The sequence below is a fragment of the Pseudochaenichthys georgianus genome, chromosome 23 (assembly GCF_902827115.2).
Source record: "Pseudochaenichthys georgianus chromosome 23, fPseGeo1.2, whole genome shotgun sequence".
Taxonomy (NCBI): Eukaryota; Metazoa; Chordata; class Actinopteri; order Perciformes; family Channichthyidae; genus Pseudochaenichthys; species Pseudochaenichthys georgianus.
The window spans coordinates 6,990,072-7,006,477 of record NC_047525.1 but is presented as its reverse complement, the minus strand read 5'-3'; the positions used below and the strand labels follow the sequence as shown (position 1 = coordinate 7,006,477).

The 16,406-nt window shown below is 43.7% G+C and overlaps 1 protein-coding gene across 2 annotated transcripts; it reads right to left on the bottom strand.

Annotated features, from left to right (window-relative positions):
- Nucleotides 1-307: 307 nt before the first annotated feature.
- Nucleotides 308-15,773, bottom strand: cax1 (cation/H+ exchanger protein 1). 2 transcript variants are annotated; one of them, XM_034075016.2, is made up of 20 exons: nt 15,632-15,773; nt 11,734-11,898; nt 11,474-11,598; nt 10,142-10,250; nt 9,935-10,051; nt 9,738-9,799; nt 9,454-9,618; nt 9,180-9,365; nt 8,121-8,220; nt 6,735-6,876; nt 3,839-4,022; nt 3,661-3,760; nt 3,446-3,564; nt 2,563-2,600; nt 2,241-2,470; nt 1,879-2,012; nt 1,607-1,701; nt 1,086-1,164; nt 896-1,004; nt 308-660 (listed from the first exon to the last, which is right to left on the bottom strand). In XM_034075016.2, the coding sequence occupies exons 1-20, from the start codon at nt 15,705-15,707 to the stop codon at nt 587-589; spliced, it is 2,409 nt and encodes an 802-aa protein (XP_033930907.1). In that variant the 5' UTR covers nt 15,708-15,773; the 3' UTR covers nt 308-586. The 2 variants fall into 2 exon arrangements, with proteins under 2 accessions (XP_033930907.1, XP_033930908.1); XM_034075017.2 differs by having other exon boundaries at nt 2,322-2,470; nt 15,632-15,771.
- Nucleotides 15,774-16,406: the final 633 nt, after the last annotated feature.

Here is a 16,406-nt window from a genome sequence, read left to right as displayed (position 1 = left end):
AACTGTAATACAGTTAATGATTCCAAATGTCAGAGTTCCTTATTTTCATACCAAAACTTGCACTACTGTTACAAATAAATAACAGCAAAAAAATATGCATTTGGGACTTTGTTTTGCTTTTCCTTGTTGTACCGAACCCGTACCGAACCGTGACCCCCCCCCCCCCCCAAACCGAGGTATGAACCGAACCGTGACTTCTGTGAACCGTTACACCCCTAGCGGACATACTAAATGTTAACTTATTTCGTAAAAACAAAAAGGACATTGGTACTGAAGATACAAAAATATTCTTATTTCATGTTTTATAAATTGTTGCATTTATTATATTCTTTATAAACAGCATGTTACATACCAGAGGCACAAATAATTACTACAAATTCACATTTTCAAAAGATTCACAGATTTCTTTAACATTGCCAGGACGGGAAATATGTTCCAGCATCCAAAACACCATTTCAATATCATATATTGACAAATAGCTCACAGCTATTCACTTACAGCTTTACTGTGCAATGTCAAATCTCAATCAAAAATATGTGTCCATCTTTTGAGGCGCTGAATCCACTGAGAATGTTGGAGACTTTGATCAACAAGAGCGTGGAGAAGGAGCAAAGAAGTAAAGCGCCAGAAGGATGAGGTAGACCACCACCAGAGCAGTGCCTGCAAAACAAACAGACTTCATCAAAAACACATGTGTTAAGTCCTTTTATAAAGACTAAAATAAAAATCCGTCCACACATCCTCTTTTCCTTCCTCATGACGATGCATGCTTTAGAAGTTAGATAGACTGTTCTGTACTGTACTTGTACTGTTGCTGAAACATCCAATGAATGTGGTCAGTGTGAACGGCTGCCGTTTATTTGTGATGTGGAGTAATCTCAGAAATAGGACTCACCCTGAAAGTAGTCACACTTTCCATCCATGAAGATGTAATTGACCAGAATGACACTGAAGATGCTGGCCCAGAGGTGAATATCACTGAACACCAGCACAAATCCCACATCCTGGGAGAAAATAAGAGGTTTGCTGCTGCAGGATTCAAACTACTTCATTATGTACAGATGTATTCATTACGGGGCACTTACGTAGAAGGCATTGAAGAGAATGAGCAGTGGAATCTGAATCATGCACACCTGCACAGCAATGCAACTGCCCACTTCAAGGCTGTGGACCAAACGTATACAAGTTATTTGATACTTATTTTTATAATGGCTAAATTGACAATGGTATGGACTAGGCTTATACATTTTCACATACTATGTTAATACATGAGTAAAATGACATTGAACTACCACACATTACTGTGCTTTAAATATTGTGCTCGCTTGCTAGATACATTAGCTCAATATGAAGTGAATTCCTTTATTTAAAAAAGGTCCCATGTCATGGCCATTTCTACTGATCATAATTCCATTGTTGAGGTCTACTAGAATAGATTTACATTGTTCAATGTTCTAAACTCACATTGGTTTCTCATACAGCATCTCTGTGTATTCACTCTGTCCTAAATGCCTTTTTGGAGCTTTCTATTCACAGGTGTTATTGCAAGGTAGTGTTGGTAGTGGCAAGTATGGCCTTTATAAAGTGGAATAAATGATGCTGGCACCTCAGGCTGATGTTGTTCTGCAGTGCAAACAGGATCCCATTGACAATCTCAGGAAGCTCCGGCACCATGGCCAACACTGTGACACTGATGAAGTACTGCAACAGGAAGTACACAGAAAAACACATCATTGCTTTGGATTGAGTTTATCTAAAATGTGTATTCATCAAAAGGTTTACTTCTAAATGCTAAAGTGGGCTTATCAACCAAGGAGCAATGACTCTGAATCCAAGTGGTGTTTTATTCCTCTATAGAAAACAATACATTTTGATTACCAGGGAGATGGAGGAATGGGCCAGTATGGGCTGGATATTCTCCGTGCTCAGGTCAGCGCAGCAGGCCATTAGTACCGTGGCAACAATCAGCACTCCAAGGGCCCTGGTCCGGGACCAGTGCACTACATGATGCCCTGCAGGTGGAAAACACAGCATGAGTATAATATTTATTACTTCCCTCAATGTTGGCCGATATTGGCCCTCCCCTTTCTCATCCAAAGTCTACTGTATGTTAGGTGTTCCCCCTCACATCAAGGGTTTTAGCATGCCGTTTCCTTACATACACTAACATAGCAGGCAACAAGCAGTCCGTGCATTTCATGCTCCTTCACCCAACATATTAAAGAACACTTCACACACACCTGTGGCAATGTGACTGTTGGAAACAATTCTGCCATTAATACATGTGTTGGCTACAAGTAGATGGCCTGAGGTGACATCACCAGTGGTGCTCGTGCCCTCTTGTGCGTCCTGGCCCCCGTGCCCGTCGCTGATGTGGATATCATAGATGTGGGAGTGGGTCTTCAGGGTGAAGATGAGGCCGATCAGGTAGGCAGCAGGCAGCAGCACGGAGATGGTGTACACCAGGGGCCTGGAGGACATTTATTTCATTATTAGATCAAACACTATTGAGGGGACGAGCCCTGCAAAATGTAAATAAAAAGGCATGGTGCATGTACTTACTCAATATGGGACAGGATCAAATATGGGTCCGCTGTACTCTATTAAAAACAACAGAATTGGAGAAAGTGTGGTCAGCACATCACACATACGGTGTGGTCTGTGGTCCAGCCCAGAACTGAGTGAAAACTGGAAGGATGTATTTGATGCTCTCCAGGAAGTTGTTCAGTAAGAGAAACCCAAGGACCCTACAGTAGTTCTCCTTGGTGTACTCCCAGAAGGGGTTACTGGCAGAGATAAAGCATATTTACTACAAATTCTATTAGCGTCAGCCATCAAGTGCATCACGCTTTGATGGTTAAAGCTGAACCACCAACATACAGTGTAACGACTGGAAGCGTAGGGAGTTATACGAAATTGAAAGAAATATTATAAATGTACATACAAATTAAATAAATCACACATGTCTTGGTTTACGGCTTCAGAAACATGTTTCTAGAGATGGATGCCTGTAATGCCTATGCTACTATAATAATGTAGTGCTTAGTATACTTAATTTAGTATGATCAAGGCCAAGTCCCCTCAACCATTGTACCTTGTTAGCTTGATTCATTATTAATTGTTTACTTATTTCCCCCCCGCATTAATCGTTATTATTAGTGACTATGTAGGGAATTTCCCCATTTATTTTTGTCTGTTGTATTTGTTATTTTAATCTTGTCAACTGCTTCTGCATTGGTTTTGTATGATGACCTGTATGTGAACTGGAAATGTTTCACTATCGGTGCAGCAGGAGTGTAAAACAAAAGAGTATGTAAATATGGCAATTAAAGGATTTATATATATCAAGCTGTCGGTGTAATCTTTATGGTAGAAGAGTGAGGAATGTCCCTTCCAAGTCCATGAGCAGTTGATAAAACGTTGTGAAACACATGAAGCGGCTCACCGTGTCGTAGTGACAGTCCCTGCAGATGAACGGGACGCTGCTGTTGCCTGGAACATTGGTGCAGCTCTCACACACCAGATCCCCAAACGTCTTTGAGAAGAGGGTGGGAGCAAAAACACCTAGGGACAGTATAACATCATGAGGATCAAATATTATGAATCTGGTAGTAGAGGACATAGTTTGAAATGAATTGAATGTGCCACGACGATACAGACCTCCTACGGAGATGAAGAGCAGAGCAGAGCTCACTCCGGCTGAACGACTGTTAAATCTCTGCTCTCTGTGTTTGATGCCCCCGATGATCATACAGATACCCTGTCAAACACAGACAGTCATTCAGAGGGTCATACTGCTGCATGATAACTGATGAGTTGTTGCTTCTCAGGCCCTCACCGGTACGAACAGTATACACCCGAGCAGGGTCCCAGTGAGCGCTGCTTTGACGATCTCCTCATAACATTTGGTTTTAGCATTGTGTCCCTGCAGCAGTGCTGTGATGTAGAAAGTCATCTCTGTGATGGAGCCGAACGTGGCATTCACCACCGCCCCCACTGCAAAGTTACTCTGAGCGGAAATGCTGTGAAAATACAGTCATCAGAATTCAGGAGCAAAATTACAACACAAGTCAGAATCAGAATTCCTTTATTAGCCCCACAGCGGGGACATTTACAGTGTTCATTTCATTCTCTCTACCCCTTTCCAAACATAACAAACTAATCTCTACTCATCCTGCACCTGTCCGCCGTAACCTCCCTCTCCCCCTCTACCTTTGCCTCATCGGTGCTCTCAGCCCTCCCTTCCTTTGACTCGTTCCAATTCCTGCCTCCAAACTCTGCTGCAGAAACTCTCCTCTCTACTCTCTCATCCTGTCTGGACTCTCTCTGTCCTCTCACATCTCGGCAGGCTCGTCAGTCCCCTCCTGCTCCCTGGCTAAATGACGCACTGCGTGCTAATAGAACCGTCCTTCGGGCAGCAGAGCGGAAACGGTGGAAATCCAAACACCATGACGACCTCCTAACCTATCAGGTTCTCCTCTCCTCTTTCTCTGCTTCCATCTCTGAGGCAAAAAGCACTTTCTTTCAAGATAAGATCCAATCTTCCTATTCCAATCCCAAAAAACTATTTCCCATCTTCTCCTCCCTCCTGGACCCCCCCAAAGCCCCTTCCCCCTCCTCCCTTCTGTCAAGCGACTTTGTTAACCACTTTGAAAAAAAGGTTGATGATATTCGCTCTTCTTTTTCTGACTCACCTCTACTCACCGCTGGGTCACCAGACCCTCCTTCCACCCACACACTGACCTCCTTTTCCCCTCTCTCTCCAAGTGAGGTTCTTACCCTCATTACCTCTGCCCGCCCTACCACCTGTCCTCTGGACCCTATCCCTTCAAACCTCCTTCAGACTATCGCTCCTGATATTCTACCGTTTCTCACCCATTTCATCAACACTTCTCTAACTTCTGCGCTGTCTTTAGACAACTCTCCTGCTATCTCCATCAGAACAACCTTCTGGATCCGCACCAGTCTGGTTTCAAGGCAGGTCACTCCACAGAAACTGCCCTCCTTGCTGTCACTGAGGAACTGCACACTGCCAAAGCAGCATCCCTCTCCTCTGTCATCATCCTTTTGGACCCGTCTGCTGCATTCAACACGGTGAACCATCAGATCCTCCTTCGCACTCTCCAAGAACTTGGAGTTTCAGGCTCTGGACTTTCCCTCCTCACCTCATACCTCGAAGACCGCACCTACAGGGTTACTTGGAGAGGGTCCAAGTCCGACCCTTGTCAATTAACTACAGGGGTCCCTCAGAGCTCTGTTCTTGGTCCCCTCCTCTTCTCCCTGTACACAAACTCACTCGGATCAGTCATTAGCCCGCATGGTTTTTATACCACTGCTACGCTGACGACACCCAATTAATTCTGTCCTTTCCCCGCTCAGAGACCCAGGTCGTCGCACGCATCTCTGCTTGTCTAGCTGACATCTCTCAGTGGATGTCTGCTCATCACCTCAAGCTCAACAAGACTGAACTGCTTTTCCTTCCGGGAAAAGCTTGTCCCACTCTTGACCTGACCATCAACATCGGCACCTCTGTTGTTTCCCCGACTCAGACTGCAAGGAATCTGGGTGTGATCCTAGAGAACAACCTGTCCTTCACTGCAAACATCGCTGCACCTGTTGCTGCAGATACACGCTTTATAACATCAGGAGGATGCGTCCCCAGCTGACACAGAAAGCGACGCAGCTTCTGGTCCAGGCTCTCGTCATCTCACGCCTAGACTACTGCATCTCCCTCCTGGCTGGTCTACCTGCATGTGCCATCCGACCTCTGCAGCTCATCCAGAATGCAGCGGCTCGTCTGGTCTTCAACCTTCCTACATGTTCCCACCCCACGCCGCTCCTCCGCTCCCTCCACTGGCTTCCGGTAACTGCTAGAATCCACTTCAAGACACTGGTACTTGCTTACCATGCTGCGAATGGATCTGGCCCTTCCTACATCCAGGACATGGTTAAACCGTACACCCCAGCACGTGCACTTCGCTCTGCATCAGCCAAACGACTCACTGCACCCTCGCTGCGAGGGGGACCCAAGTTCCCATCAGCAAAAACACGTGGGTTTGCTATCCTGGCTCCAAGATGGTGGAATGAGCTCCCCATTGACATCAGGACAGCAGAAAGCTTACACACCTTCCGGCGCAGACTGAAAACTCATCTCCTTCGACTCCACCTCGAGCGATAGAATTACTAACAAAGAACTGCTAACAGAGCACTTCTATACTAATAAAGGGCTGGCTTATCTAAAGCCAGTTGAGTAGCACTTGAAATACTTGGCTCTATGAAACCTGATGTACTTATATGATTCTGTTTTCTTCAAGGTTGTGTCTTCCTGGTCGAATGTACTTATTGTAAGTCGCTTTGGATAGAAGCGTCAGCTAAATGCAATGTAATGTAATGTTACAGCAAAAGTGGCATAGCAGGTATACAAGGCAAGCAATAATACAAAAAGAAAAGCACACAAGTAATACAAATGACTCAAATAAAAGACAAATAAGAAAACAACTATGGCTAACAATGAGTAGCAGGCAGCAGCATGTTAGAAAGTGTGATAATTAACATATTAAAGTATTGAGACCATATCAAATAAATGTATGTTTTACTAGAAGTAATTATGTCACACTACAATTGATAAGATTGCAACAGTCTGTATTGTTTGGGGGTCTACCAGGGGCCGTGATGGTCATACAGTCCAATACTCACCTCTTTATTCACAAGTATCAGGGACACTCTAAACGTACCTGGCTATTCCCATGCCAATATAGTAGGAGAGAGGGATGATGGAGATGATGGCGGTGATAAACTTGGTCTCTGCGCTGCAGAATGTGTGTTTACGGTCAGTGTATCCAATAATGATCGTGATGAACACCAGGGGGAGCAGGTCTGCAGGGAGCAGGGACTTAAGGAGAACACATTGATGGATAGCAGACAGAGCAGGGCTGGATCCCCCACCTAGTGTCAGCAGAAAGTATTACAAATAATGATTACAAAAATCATGCAAAAAATAATTATATAAAATATATTTTAAGATCATGTTTAATCATCTGATTCGTCTGTACATTGCTGTTTCAGTCTGTGTTCTAATTAGTGTCTGCAGTGTGTGCCTATTGAGCTGTTTAGAGCCATGTGTGACAGAACCATAGAGGACAAAACCCGATCATGCCCCTCCCTCTCACTGTCTGAGCTTAGAGTCACCATTGACTTAGAGTATTGTCCTATTTAATGTGTGTGGCAAAAAAAATAATGACCATAGGGGCACTGAGCTGCCATCCCCACCATACGTCATCTCACATCATTCAGAGCTGATTGGCTGTAAGTACGTGTGCCGCGAAAAGTGTGGTGTGTGAAGAGGAGACGAGACACGTCCTAAAACCCGGAAGTAAGCTGCGCATGGCTTCCCTCCACACAAAAGCAATGAGATTTCTCCATGGGATTTTAGAAAATAGCTCAAAATAAATCTGTGGGAAACGTACCCGTTAGATAAATGCACGTTTTGTTCAGCCGGATAATATCCACATGTCTACCCTACTTTTATAATTTTCGAATCATAAATCTATCGATTAGATTAATGATAGACTTTTGAAACTACAAGAACATAAGGAGGACTTTTACAAAAAAGTAATAGAGATTTTTGTCCAGAGGGATAGGCAAATGGACTTCATCTTCAAGTCAAGGTAAGACCGCAATTTTATTGACAATGGGATCTTACTAAGAGAGAACAATTCAATATTTAAATGATAAAATTAAATGTTTTGGGTATCCTTTTGTTGAACTGTCAGTTTAAAATTAATCGAAGCATCAGAAAAAAAAGCTTTTGAAAATAATATATTTTGATTTAGGTCAAAATATAATATTTGTAAACCTGAAGAGTCAGTGCCAGCCATGAACCTCACTGCAGAAGCTTATAGACATCTAAGTTTTTTGTGCCCCACCACTTTTGTACATGTAAAAACGCCACTGCATACATGACATGCAGATCAGGGCCGCTGGTTGCACACACTCCATATTACACTTTGTGAGAAAACAAGGGTACAGTATATTGAAATGCAATCTAATTTACCAATAGTTGACCTCTTGGAATTTGTCTTACAAGCCCCTTACTGTAATCAACAGCAGGAAAAGGATACTGAGGGGGATAATGTTGATTCCTTGTATGCTGTATTTGTAGTAATACACATTAAAGGCTCGATAACAGCATAAGATGACTTTGGTCTCACACACAGCGGTCTGCAAAAGAGAACAAAAGACATTTAACCCCAAAGTTACACATTTTTTAAATAAGATTCAATGGTCCATATGGTTTAAAGGGCAAGGTTAGATACTTGAAGAAAACCTTTGCTGTGCTCTCTTCTAGTGGCATGTGGATTTTGAAAACATCTGAGCCACATGTCTTTCTATGAACAGCATTTTGCTTACTGAATAATCCTCCAACGCTAAGGTCAATTTAGCTTTTCTATTTCTTTTGAGGTCCATTCCAAAAGCAAACTGTCCACATCGCAAGAGGAATAGATTTGAAAGGCAATTGCAAATAAAACCAAAACTATGTTCAGCGTGGGGAATGTGGGGAAGAACAACAGAACACTGTTCTGTGTGATTTGGCTGAACTGACCCATTAAGGAAAAGTCAGTAGATGCACTAATTAGATTTGCCACACACTTCAGCAACATGTTACCATAGCTAATAAGGAGACTAATATAACCTTGCACTTGATGTTTTGATACGCGTGACCGGTGCAGCTGAGGAAGGAGAATACTGCACACATTCTTTGCCTTGACATCTTTCTCTTCACTGTCTGCTGACATTTAACAACTTGTACAAAACTGCTCCACCAGAATGTAGAGAGAAACTCTGTGAATCAGCCTACCACAACAACAGTGTCTCTGACCCCAACCATGTCCTGAACAGAGAATATGAATTGTGACTATCAAATAAGAGATGCAGGTTCCCACGGTTTAATAAAGTTAGACTGAAGCACTCCTTTGTGCACCAGTCTATCTCAAATTAAATACAGAGCTAACTCCCAGATCAAATGTATGCTAAAGGGTTTTTGAGCATGTTACTCTTAAGTGATTGATGTTGTTTTCCTTGTATCATGTCTTAATATTTGTCCTTGTTTGATGTTGCAAATGGAGCTGCTGTGATGCAAGAAAAATATCAGACTGGATCTGACAATAACTGTATCGTACCTTTTCCAGTTTGTGAACCTGAACGTCCTCTGGAGCCATGAGGAGGACGATGGTCATTGTGCGGGCGTTCATCTTGGCTACAGGTATGGTGAAGACCAGCAGCCAGGAGAGCACACAGGCCAGCGAGTGGACCACCACCAGGACAGGGTAACCTAGCAACAGCCAAACATAAGTGCTGACGCGACACTGCAGAGAGACAAAGTATATTCAAAAGCCTTATTAATATATAAATATTACTTGCATCCAGTGATTAGGGTGATTCTGACCTTCTTACCCAGTGATTGGACGTTTTCCCAGCTGCTGGCTCTGGGATCTCCACAGGGAACGGGGAGGGCATCAGGAGAGGAGCAGAGTCCTTGTTCCCCGAACTGTCGCTCTCCTCTGGGATCACCTCACACTTCGGAGACTTCGCAATGGATCTCCTAACTACCTCTCCAGCCTGGGAAGGGCAGACAATCAACAGCATATGGTCAATGACTTTTCATCATCATGTAAATCTCAGCTTATTTTTAAATGGCACTTAAATATGGAAACGTTTAATACTAGATCTCAAAATACCTTTTCTATGGACTTCCCAAATGGCCAAATAAAGTACAATGCCAACCTAAAACAAAGTTTGCCTGAAAGAAATACATTTATTTATGGAGCGCTTTTCAAGAAACTCAAAGACACTTTAAATAAATACATAATTAAAATGACACTTAAAATATATAAAAGACAAATGACATGATGCAGCTGGTGTACAGGATACGCACCATAAGCTGCACCGATGATGGTTAGGAACATTACAGGGCAAATGAGGAAGTAGATTAATGATATCCACCATCCGAATAAAAGGACATAAATGATGTTCCCAAAGGTGATCACCGAGCCTGAAAGAGAAAGATAACAAGTATGGGTTATTGCTTTCCTGTAGGCTGCAACAGAATGAAAGTTTAAGGATCGAAAAGAGAGAAGAAGACCTTCTTGAGGCTTAACAACACTGAGGTCAGAGTAGAGCTCTTTGATGATGTCCGATCGGTCTTCAATGGGCTTCTCTGTCACGTGAGCCTTCCACTTCCTGAAGCCAAACTGAAACAAGCATGGCACAGAACAATGAATGTCAAGAGAACTACTTATAAACTACCATAATACTCAGATGGGAAGTAGTGGAGTACAAATACTTCGTTTCTGATATCAGTACTTTACTCCACTACATATTTTTCTGACGACTTTTTACATTTTGAACCCAAATACCTGTACTTTCTACATGTTGAACCCAAATACCTGTACTTTATACTTCTTACATGTTGAACCCAAATACCTGTACTTTATACTTCTTACATGTTGAACACAAATACCTGTACTTTCTACTTCTCACACTTACCTAACAGGCTGGTTCCTTTAGTTTGAATGTGTGTTTGATGGCGTGATCATTATTATTTAGAGTCATTGCTTGCCTATTGATTTGAACACGATCCGTGTATCCATCATTTCCTTGTCTTCTCTAAAGAAGAGGGACCAATGAGAACGTTGTCATGTTGCCGTTGTTGCCGTTGTTCAGCATGGAAACATTCATTAGCTAACAATGACATTATTGTTCTATTAATATAAAGGGAGGTCAGGTACTCTTTAAAAACAGCTGCTAGTTAAGGGTACTTTTTACTGAAGTACATTTCAAAGCCCATACTTCTTTACTTTGACTTAAGTAAAGAAGAAGTTTAGTCAGTACTTCTATTTTTGAACACGAGTATCTGTACTTCTACTTGAGGAAAGGATGTGTTACTTTTGCCATCTCTGATAATACTTTACCACATTTATGCCAAAGTGTTATAAATAGTAAAGTTTTAGCAAAAAGACATATGTTGGAAAGTAGTAAGCATACAGTATGACTTGGATCATATCACAGGATATATTTTACTTTGAATAAAACCTTTTAATATAGTGCACTATGTTTAAATGTTGCCGTCCCTTTAGTAGATCGGTATTCTAATTTATTCAGTATATTTTAGTGCATCGATACTTTTCTGAATATGTCTTTTCTACTGATAATATGTATATTTCGTTTTAATGTTTATTCTATTTGTATTTTATTATATTTTCGAAGAATGTTTTAATTCTTGTACATTGATTGTCTGCTGTGAGAAAACAATTTCCCAACTTGTGAAATAAAGTATCTATCTATATCCGTTTTTGATATTTCATTCCCTGTAAAGGCATCAGAGAATAAAAACATTCAGTGTAACAGGGGGTGAGGAATTGGTATTCTGATTCTAGGGTTAAGGGAGTATACTCTAAAGCCAGTCGATGCCCACCTTGTAGTTGTTGGCCTCCCTGTGAGCCTCCACCTCATTCTCAACTATGATGGTCCTTGTGGCGTCTTCATGCCAAGCCTCTTCACCATACCGAGATGGAGTAGATCGGGTGGTGCCTTGTCCTCCTGTGCAGATCACAGTGAGAAAGCTCTTCCACATGGCAAGAGAAAATATACTGCTCTCTCTCTCCTTCAGTTGACTTCTATGAAACTACATATCTCCCATGTCCACAGATCCCTACAGAAACAGTGCTGGTTTACCTCTGTTCACGGTGAGGAAGCACTTGGGGGTGTAGTGGCAGTAGTGGTGTGCAGAAGCTTCCGGGGAGGGGGTCTCCACTGCGCCCAGCTCTGGATGCTGGACCCTTTCATGTTGACACTGTCGCCGCGGCAACCAGTGATGCTGTTCAGGATCCACAGAGTTCTCTAAATATGAACAAATCATGCAGAACTGTCAAGGGTTTAAAAAGGCAGAGTACAGTACCAACACTTGAAATCTTGCCAAGTATATTTGTCTTTGCACTTTGTATAAGACCTAATAAATAAGACAAGATATACTTTATTCATCCCAAATTGGGAATTGTTTTCGTTGCAGCAACATATAAGACAGGGCATTGCAAATAATTAGAAATTAAAAAGAGTAGAAAAATAAATTATAAAATAGAATCATCTCAAAATAGAAAAAATATGAGTATAAAATATTCGGGCATTCCTGTGGAGGTTGGGGACATTGAACCAGAGTGGTCGGTGTTCAAAGCCTCTATTGCCGAAGTCGCGGCGGGGAGTTGTGGTCTCAAGGTCCTAGGTGCCTCAAGGGGCGGTAACCCTCGAACCTCCTGGTGGACACCGGTGGTCAGGGAAGCCGTCCGACTGAAGAAGGAGGCCTTCAGGGATTTGTTATCCCGGGGGACTCCCGAGGCAGTTGCAAGGTACCGACAGGCCCGAAGGGCAGCAGCCGAATCCGTGGCCGAGGCAAAGCAGCGGGTGTGGGAGAAGTTCGGAGAAGACATGAAGAAGGACTTTCGGGCGGCACCAAAGTTGTTCTGGAAAACTGTCCGACACCTCAGGAGGGGGAAGCAGGGAACCATCCAAGCTGTGTACAGTAAGGATGGGACGTTGTTGACCTCAACTGATGGAGTGTTGGGGCGTTGGAAGGAACACTTTGAGGAACTCCTGAACCCGACAACTCCGCCCTCTATGTTAGAGGCAGAGCTGGAGTATGACGGGGGATCAACACCAATCTCCCGGGGGGAGGTCACTGAGGTCGTCAAACAACTCCACAGTGGCAAAGCCCCGGGGGTGGATGAGATCCGCCCGGAAATGCTGAAGCTCTGGGTGTTGAGGGACTGTCATGGTTGACACGTCTCATCAACATTGCGGGGAAGTCGGAAACAGTACCGAAGGAGTGGCAGACCGGGGTGGTGGTCCCCCTTTTTAAAAAGGGGGATCAGAGGGTGTGTGCCAATTACAGAGGCATCACACTACTCAGCCTCCCCGGGAAAGTTTACTCCAAGGTGCTCGAAAGGAGGGTCAGGCCGATTGTCGAACCTCAGATTGAGGAGGAACAATGCGGATTCCGTCCTGGTCGTGGAACGACGGATCAGCTTTTTACTCTCGCAAGGATCCTGGAGGGAGCCTAGGAGTACGCTTATCCGGTCTACATGTGTTTTGTAGACTTGGAGAAGGCGTATGACCGGGTTCCCAGGGAGTTACTGTGGGAGGTGCTGCGGGAGTATGGGGTGAGGGGGTCTCTACTCAGGGCCATCCAATCTCTGTACTCCCAAAGCGAGAGCTGTGTCCGGGTCCTCGGCAGTAAGTCGGACCCATTTCCGGTGAGGGTTGGCCTCCGCCAGGGCTGCGCTTTGTCACCAATCCTGTTTGTAATATACATGGATCGGATTTCGAGGCGTAGTCGTGGGGGGGGGGGGGGGTCTGCAGTTCGGTGGACTAAGGATTGCACCACTGCTTTTTGCAGATGATGTGGTTCTGATGGCTTCACCTTCAGCACTCACTGGATCGGTTCGCAACCGAGTGTGAAGCGGCTGGGATGAGGATCAGCACCTCCAAATCTGAGGCCATGGTTCTCAGCAGGAAACCGATGGACTGTCCACTCCAAGTAGGGAATGAGTCCTTACCCCAAGTGAAGGAGTTCAAGTATCTCGGGGTCTTGTTCTCGAGTGAGGGAACAATGGAGCGTGAGATGGGCCGGAGAATCGGAGCAGCGGGAGCGGTACTGCAGTCGCTTTACCGCACCGTTGTGACGAAAAGGGAGCTGAGCCAGAAGGCAAAGCTCTCTGTCTACCGGGCAGTTTTCGTTCCTACCCTCACCTATGGTCATGAAGGATGGGTCATGACCGAAAGAACGAGATCGCGGATACATGCGGCCGAGATGAGTTTTCTCCGCAGGGTGGCTGGTGTCTCCCTTAGGTTTAAGGTGAGAAGTTCGGTCATCAGGGAGGGACTCGGAGTTGAGCCGCTCCTCCTTCGCGTCGAAAGGAGCCAGTTGAGGTGGTTCGGGCACCTAGATAGGATCCCACCTGTGCTCCTCCCTAGGGAGGTGTTCCAGGCACGTCCAGCTGGGAAGAGACCAAGGGGTAGACCTAGGACCAGGTGGAGGGATTATATCTCTTCGCTGGCCTGGGAGCGCCTTGGGATCCCCCAGTCAGAGCTGGTTGATGTCGCCAGGGAAAAGAAAGTTTGGGGCTCTCTGCTGGAACTGCTACCCCCGCGAGCCGCGACTATTTTTGGGTTTGCATCAGTAATATATTGACATGACATGAGCAGAGAAAAATGCTAAATGAAGTCTGGAGATGAGTAGATCCGATCTAATTCAATACACTTGACTGATGTATTGAATATCTGTTTCTCTGTTCTCTACTTTCTGTTCTTTGTTGTGCATAAGTTGTGAGCCAAACAATGCTGTTCCTGCAGATGAGCAACAATGTGTGTTCATGCTTAGAACCCAGGGAAAGCCATGGATGTATAGAGAGAGAAACAGTGATGGTGAGAGGACGGTAAATCTGGAGGGGGGGGTATTTGTTTTGGCGTCCGTCCTTCCCCATATCCACTGACTCCACCTAAAAACATCAATCTACACACACCTCCCTGCAGGGTATCACTGCAGAGGTGTGAGCTTGATTGACATCCTCCACCAAAGCCCTCCAGCCATGGAGATGTGTGTGACTAACAAAAACCTCCTGAGAGTCATGCAGTGTCACCTCAGCCCCCCCCCCCTCCCTGTCAACTGCTGTCTGCAGGACTGATCACTTTAGAAATGCATTGCAGCAGACAGAGACATGAACTCAGTGCTATGCTTTGCAATCAAAACAGAAGCATGCATGGACTGTTGATATGTAATCTGCTTGCTATGCCTTAACTGTTACTCCCTGTGTCTCAGTAAAGAAACAGTGGATGTATTTTGAAGGCAACTGGATGAGGATAAGTCTCATTCAGACTTCACAACTGACTGGTGCCTTTTTAAAACTACTTGCTGTGAGCTGACACCTTTTGAAAACAGCAATGAATTGAGGGAAGATGACAGAACCAGTGTGTTAGATGAAGAATGAAAGTGGGGAACAATCCAGACAGACAATCTACCAAACCAACATGATGTAAACAACTTGGATTAGGGTTCAAAAATTGTGATCATCCCAAAACAATCCCTTTTAAAGTACAGGAAAGAACTGCTTCTGATTTAGGACACAATCCTCACCACTAGATAGACACTTTATTCTTCCCAAATTGGTACATTATTTTAACAACGTGTTTTAAAAAATAAACAGCGAATATATAAATATATTCTGGATAAATTAGAATGTTCTGTAAAAGACCAGAAAACAATATACTTCTAAGCTTCTGTCGGAATAAAAGTATACCAAAGTTCACATCAGTTAAGTTTATAATATATTCACACTTTACTCTAGGAAGAAAGTGACTTCTTTAGTTTTAGAGACAAATGCTGAGCACTAATTGGAGGAAAGTTTGCAGCACAGGTGACTTTGATCAACGCGTTAACGACCAAGTCAAATGTAAAATAAACACAAAGACGAATCTGACAGCCTGCCCTGGGTTTTAAACACCCAGATAAAGACCAAAAAGCAGCGTGTTAGTTGAACGGAGGTCCCACAAAGCTCCAGCAGCGGCAGGAGTTTGGTCTTACCTGGGGTGTCCGCCGCTGACCGTCGCCGAAGGCTCTCCACATCTACTGGCGTCAGGGAGCACTTTTTGAGGAACATGCTCTCTGTTTATCCCCGAGTCTCGCTCCTGTTTCATCTGCGCGAGGAGTGGTAACACGCTCCTTAAGAAGGCTGATCTGCGCGAGACCCACCAGCAGAGCTACACCGGCACACAGAGGGGAGGGAACTATTGAACACAGAAACATTTAAAATACTACAATATTATGTATGAATGTCACTCCTACGTCCTATTTCATTCACACGTATGTGTTACGTGTATCTGTTGATCTTTTTTATTTATTTTATCCATTTAAAGCGCTGTGTGTGGGATTTTAACCTTTGTTACCACAGCGCCCCTAGTGTTACAAATTGATACTGCCGTTTTTAGTAAAACCAGGTTTGGGGAGTAACAGATTACATCTAAAGGGATTACATAAACAGGATACAAAAAAAAGGTAAATGTATTCCGTCACAGTGACAAAAAAAATCAGATTACTGTTAATATTTCTAAAAATGGGGATGGCAAGGCAAGTTTATTTATATAGCACCTTTCAACACAAGGCAATTCAAGGTGCTTTACAAAAATGAAAGACATTCAGACAAAGGCATTTAAAAACAGTCATTAAAATCAGTCAGAATTGAATAAAAAGTATGAATAAATAGTTACAGTGCAGTTTAAAATATGAATAGTTCAATTAAAAGCAGCGGCAAAAAGATAAGTCTTCAGCCTGGATTTAAAAGTAGTAAGAGTTGTAGTGG

Bases quoted from the DNA above. Each gene is read 5' to 3' on its own strand.
- cax1 (XM_034075016.2), bottom strand. From the start codon at position 15,707: ATGTTCCTCAAAAAGTGCTCCCTGACGCCAGTAGATGTGGAGAGCCTT. The intron at 6,877-8,120 runs GTATCCTTTTCC...TGCTCCCTGCAG, and splicing joins AATCAACATTATCCCCCTCA to ACCTGCTCCCCCTGGTGTTC. The intron at 661-895 runs GTGAGTCCTATT...TTTGTTTTGCAG, and splicing joins AAAGTGTGACTACTTTCAGG to GCACTGCTCTGGTGGTGGTC.